The following is a 7,674-nucleotide window of genomic DNA, read 5'->3' as shown; positions in this document are numbered from 1 at the left end:
ATTTAAAACTGTACCTACCATTCAGGATTTCTCTGGCCATCCAGAGGTTAAAACTCCACGCTTCCACTGCAGGGGATTTGATCCAAGGATTTGATCCTTGGTCAGGAGACTAAGCAGAGAAGGCAGTGGCACCCCACTCCAGTACTCTTGCCTGGAAAATCCCATGGGCGGAGGTGCCTGGTGGGCTGCAGTCCATGGGGTCTTGAAGAGTCGGACATGACTGAGTGACTTCACTTTCAATTTTCACTTTCATGTATTGGAGAAGGAAATGGCAACCCACTCCAGTGTTCTTGCCTGGAGAATCCCAGGAACAGGGGAGCCTGATGGGCTGCCGTCTATGGGGTTGCACAGAGTCGGACACGACTGAAGCGACTTAGCAGCAGCAGCAGCAGGGAACTAAGATCGCACATGCTACATAGTGTGATGATAAAAAAAATTCTTTTTTTAACGTACAATTCAGTGGCATTTAGCACATTCACAATGCTGTGCAGCCATAACTTCTATCTTATTCCAAACAATGACATCATCTGAAAAGCAAACCTCTATCTTTTGTTCTTAAAGAAATTACACCTAGTCTGTGACTCATTGGAAAAGACTCTAATGCTGGGAAAGATTGAGGGCAGGAGGAGAAGCGGACGACAGAGGATGAGATGGCTGGATGGCATCACTGACTCGATGGACATGAGTTTGGGTAAACTCTGGGAGTTGGTGATGGACAGGGAGGCCTGGCGTGCTGTGGTCCATGGGGTCGCAAGGAGTTGGACACGACTGAGCGACTGAACTGAGCTGAACTGAACTTTGTTCCCCAGAGGCTAGACATGGTGCAGCAAGAGAAGAATGGTCCTAATGAAAACATAGTTAAACTCACCTTAAAAAGAGTTTCTGTCACAAGAGGCACTCGTAGGACAGCTCTTGTTCTTTGCAGAATCAACATCAAGAGATTTTGGAAGTATAATTTTTTGGTTCTTGGGTAGCTGGTGATTGTTGTTCCTGGCACCCTTTAAAAAAAAAAAAAAAGCAAAACCAAACTTTGTGTAGAAATCAAGCTAGGGTTTCTATGCTTGTTACTGAAGGGGAAGGAACTTTCTTTCCAGTGAGCTGACAGGGTTATGTTTGGGTATCACCAGAGGTTCTAAATTCCCATCCTGAAGGGTCAGCTCCCAGCTGTGGAGCAAGGGCGGCCCTGAGGTCCTGGAGGTGATAGGTGAGCCCATCCTCAGATGGGGCGCAGAAGCTGTGTGGTCTGCAGCCTCGGTGAGCTTTAGATGTGATGTTTTTACACTAAGTAACACCCTGTTGGTTAGTCTTTGCCTTTTGGTGTCCTTACACTTCTGTCTCCTACTGATTAAATGAATGAAACCGCAAACTCTAAGAGGAAAGGGGAGGCAGCCACTGGCTGGGAAGTTCAAAACCACACTTTATGACCAAGGAACATAGATACTTTGAGTACTCATCCTTTTTTACAATCACTCTGAACTCTATTCTGCTTTACAGATAAGAGGAAACCAAGGCTAAGAGAGGAAAATAATGGCTCAGATGCACAAGGAAACACAGAAGTATAATTTGCAGACCCTGCCGTGTCCCGTGGGGTTTTCTAAGGACTGCCCAGGAACCCCTCCTGTCCCCACTCCTCATCCACTCTCACCCCCAAGCACTTTTGTGACGGTGAGTAGTGCCTCCTTTCTCCATCCCCAGTGGTTATCTTAACACTGAAGCCTTTACTTCTTCCTCTCGGGGACGTGGACCTCTTCTATAACATGTAGCACGGATGATCCAGCCAGACAGCGGGAACATTAGCAGCTCAGATGCTCATCCCCAGTGGTAGACTAAACATACACATAAGCAGGAAAAAACTATACACGGGCTTATTTATTGTCTTTTATTGTATTTCTAGAAAGGCAATATCAACTTACCCTGTTAAAAATCACCTGAAAATAAATTTTCTGGAAATGCATTCTTTATAAATGGAAAGCATGCGATAATGTGTAAATTTACAGAAGCATTTTAAACTGGTTAGCTCAGGTAATAGTTTGCAAAATAGGTTTTGTTTTGGAGCAATTACAGATATCCTTAGACTTTGTAAATCTTAATTCTGATTAAGGCTGTAAGAACAGAGAGTTCTCTTAATCATTAATTACAGAATTAAAATGATTTGTAAGAAGTGACTGATTGAAATTTTGAATCATCCAAAAGTTAAGAAGCAGAGCCAATATTTTAAAAAATGACACTTTTCACAATTCCAAATTTTTGGGAAGTCATTTCTATGCCACATCAGCATTAACTTTTAGTGGATTATTTTTGCCTTACTTTATGGCAGGCACTTTGAAATGATTAAGAAAGCGTTGTCTTCTTACTTGATTAATCCTCGTTATGTTTTGGTTTTGAAGGAAATGTTTGTAAATTTGTAAAATGTATCTGGGCCTGTGTAGTATTTCTTAAATTTGAATACTCATGTATTAATGAAAATAAAACACACCACAAGCGCATGAAACTGTGTTTGAATTTCCACAAGTTACATTCAGATTTGTTAATGCCTTGCATTTCATGTTTAGAAGCCAGACCATTCTAATGCCTTCTTAAGCTTATACTTGTTATCAGCACTGGAAATTTGGCTTTCATTAACAAATAATCCTTCACAATAAAAGATTCCAGATCTAATTTCATTCCATTACTATTTGTTTCTGCAGACACCTGGCTTCATGGAGTACACCGTGCTTCAGAAATATGATTAGGAAAACACTGGGACAGTGTGCCGAAGTATTTCTATATTGTTTCACAGAAGCTAGTAGAAGTTTAAAGGCCTCATTTTCACAGCAAGAATTAGCGCTTTACTCCCCCAGTCAATTTTCAACAAACCCCTCTAAAGAATCCCATGAGTTCAGGCTGGAAGGGAATGGTCTTCCCGTCCCCAAATCATCTCTCTCCTCACTGAAGCATGCTCAGAAGCCTCCTCAGGTTTACCCATCCCTGCAGGAAAGCCTAGCGCAGCAAGGAAGGATGCCTCGGTCCAGGTGAACTCCGGTCATGCTGAACTTGTACCTGGCAGGAAGAAAACGTGACTGCCGGGTGAGAAGCCCTACTTTTTGCAGTGTGTAATTCTTCTCGCCTGTACTTGCTCAGGAAACTGTTACTTTGATACAATTTTAAATAAGCTCTCAACTTGGGAAGCTTATTAACTGTTTCTTGCGTTTCCAGTTTCTACAGAGCATCGCGGAGATCATGGTCCACCGTGGACTGCGTGTAAGATGAGCTGGGGGTGTCGGTGTACATTGGGAGCAGTCGACAGTATTGGCAGAGCACCAGAGTGCCGCGGCAGGTTTTGAAGAGCTGTACGATGTACTTGCGAAATTTCTCCCCCAGGAAAAAGTAGATGACAGGATTGAGGCAGCAGTGAACAAAAGCCAGGGTCTCTGTGGTCTGAATGGCATAGTCCAGGTGTCGCTCAAAGGTGCAGTCCTGCAGGACCTCCAGCTCCACCAGGGTCTCCAGGAAGAGCACCACATTGTAAGGGGTCCAGAACCCCAGGAAGAGGACCACCACAGCAAAGATCATCTTCACTGCCTTGTTCTTCTTCTCGTTCTTACAGTGCTGCAAGGTCCTAATGATCATGGAGTAGCAGAACAACATGATTCCCAAGGGGATCACCAGCCCCAGGATGTTGATCTCCAGGGAGCTCAGCACCTTCCACCTCGTGGAGTTGAAAGAGTACTTGGTTTTGCAGTAGGTGTGGTTGCGCTCAGTGTAGCACGTGCTGAACAGGAGGCCTGGGAGGGAGGCGAGCACAGCCACTGACCACGTGGCCACACTGGTGATGACCCCGTAAGTCAAGGTCCTGGCTCTCAGGGAGAAGACGGCGTGCACGATGGCCAGGTACCTGTCGATGCTCATGAGTGTGATGAAGAAGATGCCGCTGTAGAAGCCCACCAGGTATATCCAAGAAATGAGCTTGCAGAGGCCAAGGCCAAACACCCACTGGTCTGCAGCGTAGTAGCCCCAGAAAGGGAGTGAGAGCACGAAGAGCAGGTCCGAGATAGCGAGGTTGAGCAGGTACACGTCAGTCATGGACTTGAGCCGCTTGTACTTGAACAGGACCAAGACCACCACAGAATTTCCAAGCAGACCAAAGAGAAAGACCAAGGAGTAGAGTGGGGGCAGGAAGAGCTCCCCAAATGCCCTGATGCCGTCCTTGTTGCAAGGCTTGGGGATATTTTCATAGAGATAATAATTGTTATAGATGCTCTCATCCACGGTGGTGTCTGCTGTATCCGTGGGGTTCATTTTCAGATTTACAGGCTCCTCAAGGCAGGTCTGAGCCCAGTCAGAAGAACCTAATGAGGGGAAGAGCCAACAGATTTCTATAAGAACAGAAACAAATCAGAACAGTGCTGTGTGCAGAGCACAGCTGCTTTGCCCAGATCATCAGGCACTCTTCCCAAGCTTCCGGCATTGAGGGGCTCAGGTCCTTGAACTGAAGAGCAGTCGGCCACTGTGCAGGAATCCTGCCCGTTGGCGGCAGACAGACACCAAACTCCAGCTCTGCCACTTTTCCTGCCCCTCTGCTGGGAGCTCTGGTTCTCCCATTTGTAAGTGGGAGAAGTAAAACCTTTCAATGAGCTGTTTTTCAAGGATGTATTTCTGAAAGCTAGTCTGGCATTTACTGAAATCACTCACAGAAATGACAAGACCAGATGACCTGCCCAACAGTGCCATACCCAGGGCATTTCTGACATGAAAGCAAAAAAAAAAAAAAAAAAGATAGAAAATCTATGCATGTTTCCCCTTCAGATTGTAATGCCCAAAATTCAGAGATGGCTAGAAAGGAACAGGTTGACCTTTTGCTTTTGTATAAAATTCCAATTCCTTCTGTGTGCTTTGCACTTTACAGATTTCAGAACATGTTCACTGGTATTGTGCATTCAATCCCAGTCGTGTGTTCCTGTACTCACACCCCTTCCAATAAAAACGTGGTATTCTAAGCCGAATAACCATACTGAGCTGTGCTGTAGATGACTCACGAAAGCCTCAGAGAAGTTCAGTGTCTTCCGAAGACCACACAGCCACACAGAGAATGTATTCTTTGGGCCCAAGTCCCAGTGACATGCTGCAGGTGAGCCAGGTCTGGGAGGCCGAGGAGGTGGGGCCGGGGGGCTCTGGCGTGCGGCTCCTGCTGGTTTCCACGGTGTAAACACTCGCACCATGTGTGTGTGCTAAGTCACTCAGTCGTGTCCTACTCTTTTGCAACCCCCTGGACTGTAGCCCACCAGGCTCCTCTGTCCATGGGATTCTCCAGGCAAGAATACTGGAGTGGGTTGCCATGCCCTCCTCCAGGGGATCTTCCCCACCCAGGGATCGAACCTACATCTCCTGCATTGAAGGCAGATTCTTTACCATCGAGCCACTGGGGAAGCCCAAACACTCCCACCAGGGCAAAGGTCAAATCACCAACTGCCCCACAAAACTTCTGAAGATTTAACAATCAGCTCCTGAGCGCTGGTACAGGTGGGCCCCAGCACACTGCACCCAAGTCCTATGTTCGCTCTGGAGCGCTGTCTCACCTGGGATGCACCTGGACTCCCTGGCTGGGTGACTGGCCACTCCTGGGCCAACCTGACACTAAAGCAGCAAGTGTGGTTTTCCAGGCCCTAGGGAAGGTGGCCGTATTCAGTTGGGTAAGTTGAGGGAAATTTTTGGTCTTTTCATCAGAACTGCCTATAAAGATCAGTTTTATGCACGAACCCTATCAGAGTGGCAACTAGCAGGATGGATCTAGGAAAAGCACATCATAGCCAGAAATAAAATCTCTGCCTTCCCAACCACCCTTATTTCTTATCTAAATTGTCAGATGAGGTTATAATCTTAACCTTACACACCTGCTCACAACCACCCTCATTTCCTTTCTAAATTGGCAGAGGAAGAGGTTAAAATCTTCTGAAAGTTACACACATGTCCACATGTGAATCAGAGCAAAGCAGGAGGCTTTCTGCCTCAAGGCCTCCTCTCCTTGCATCCTTGTTAGTGGCACCCTGATATTCTTGATCAAAACCCTATCACATTGTTCAATAATTCCACATACATTCCCCATCTCCCACTCTGACCACCACACACCCAAACACTCAAAGTATGTGTTTCTCAGAGAGGTTTTGATTTATTCCTCCAAAGACATGCTGAAGACCTGGGGCATCGCAGTCTCTCAAAAAAAAAAAAAAAACTGTGTTAAATGATTATCAATTCCAATTAAACAAATAACAATTCTGGTCTATTGCCATCATTTTACCAGTGAAAATGAAAGGAATAAGAGAGGCTGAGGAGGTGTTAGGAAATTCTCAGGAGAAGAAACAAGTCAACACAGCTGGTAAATGTCTGGAATTATTCTGCAGCCCTTATTTGGCTGGTGCTTCTTGAGCCGGGAGTCTTGATAGAAGCCAGAAGGGGAAAAGTATATATGGTGAATGAAAATTAACTGTGTGTTCTGAGCACATAGTTTCAGCCAGATGTGTGCGGGAGGAAAGCGCTGTTAAGTATGTGAGAGCCAGTGCCCCAGCTGCCCCCAGATGAGGGCTGGGAGGGCTGTGTGTGAGCAATAAGGACAGGTGCCAACTGGGATGAACCAGCAGAATGACCGGGCTGCCCAAGTGATCGGCTGGCTGCCTAGCCGGGCAGCTTTCAGCGCTTCCAAAACCCACATGGCTGTGGGCCAAGCAGCATAGGGTCCGAGGACCTAAGCGCCCCGCACCATCTGCCCCCTTACCTTGCTTTTCTGAACGTGGCTCCAAGGCAGGTCTGCGAGGCAGTGCCCGACTTGCTCAAGAAGCAGTGCACTAAGAAAGACAGGTGTCTCTGAAGGGCGCGTGGCTTCCTGTGAACACCAGCTCTCTTCCTCACCCATCTACGCACGCTGAGTTCAAGCGGGGTTTTTTGATAGAAGTAAGAAGCAGAAAATGAGTGACTCTCCGCTTGGGTTCAGGTTACTCACTCATTTCCCCAAACTGAAAGCTGGGAAGCTCTGCGCTCTGCTAGATGAGGAAAGTCAGGTTTTCAAGATAGAAACTTTTTGATGTTTTAAAATTTTGTTGGATTTTTAATTTACCTTTTTTTCCAGTTTAGCTGGCTGTGTGCAGTAGAGATGACCTTTGTATTCTGGATCAACAAGCGGTTTGTTATTTCCCCGTCCTGGATGTGGCATGACCAGCAATCAAGATATGCCACAATACGTTCTCTAAACAGTGGGCTCTGAGGAGGGCAGAGTGAGAAGCCACATTTATTTAAGAATAATAGTTAGGGGCAGGGAAGTGTATTCAGATGTGTGTGTCTGGCAGTGACACAGAGGCTCTGGGCAACCACAGTCAATAAATGTCCTGTCTGGTGTAAGTGACCCGACAACACAGCTCCAAGCCCCCCGCACCACAGGAAGACCCTTCCCCAAGCCTCTTCTACTTGGAAATGGCAGCGCTTCCCCTGGACAGTGATCCCGGCTGAGAATCTCTTTGGGTTCACCTACCAGTCATAGCCAAGGGGCTGACACCGGTCCTAAGCTTTTTCTATATGGTATCCTTGGCCCCTGCCAGCTCTGTTATTTCCGTCTGTGTATCTACAGTTGCTTGGCTCTTTGGTTCAGCTTTTTTTAAAAAGAGCCACAAATGTCATTTTTCCTGAGGAAGGTGCATGAATAAGAAC

The 7,674-nt window shown here is 46.5% G+C and overlaps 1 protein-coding gene and 1 non-coding gene across 2 annotated transcripts; one reads left to right on the top strand and one right to left on the bottom strand.

Moving 5' to 3' along the window:
* The first annotated feature begins 871 nt into the window (after positions 1-871).
* On the top strand, positions 872-1,001 carry LOC114109489 (U11 spliceosomal RNA). Its single transcript, XR_003586171.1, has one exon. It is a non-coding gene; the product is annotated as a U11 spliceosomal RNA (small nuclear RNA).
* An 867-nt stretch (positions 1,002-1,868) lies between these two features.
* On the bottom strand, positions 1,869-6,829 carry CCR4 (C-C motif chemokine receptor 4). Its single transcript, XM_027957949.3, has 2 exons — positions 6,749-6,829; positions 1,869-4,328 (listed from the first exon to the last, which is right to left on the bottom strand). Exon 2 carries the CDS (start codon positions 4,276-4,278, stop codon positions 3,199-3,201), a length of 1,080 nt encoding a protein of 359 aa, XP_027813750.1. The 5' UTR covers positions 4,279-4,328; positions 6,749-6,829; the 3' UTR covers positions 1,869-3,198.
* Positions 6,830-7,674: the final 845 nt, after the last annotated feature.

This window comes from Ovis aries, chromosome 19 (assembly GCF_016772045.2).
Source record: "Ovis aries strain OAR_USU_Benz2616 breed Rambouillet chromosome 19, ARS-UI_Ramb_v3.0, whole genome shotgun sequence".
Lineage (NCBI taxonomy): Eukaryota > Metazoa > Chordata > Mammalia > Artiodactyla > Bovidae > Ovis > Ovis aries.
The sequence above is the reverse complement of the archived record's forward strand: the minus strand, read 5'-3'. Positions and strand labels throughout refer to the sequence as shown.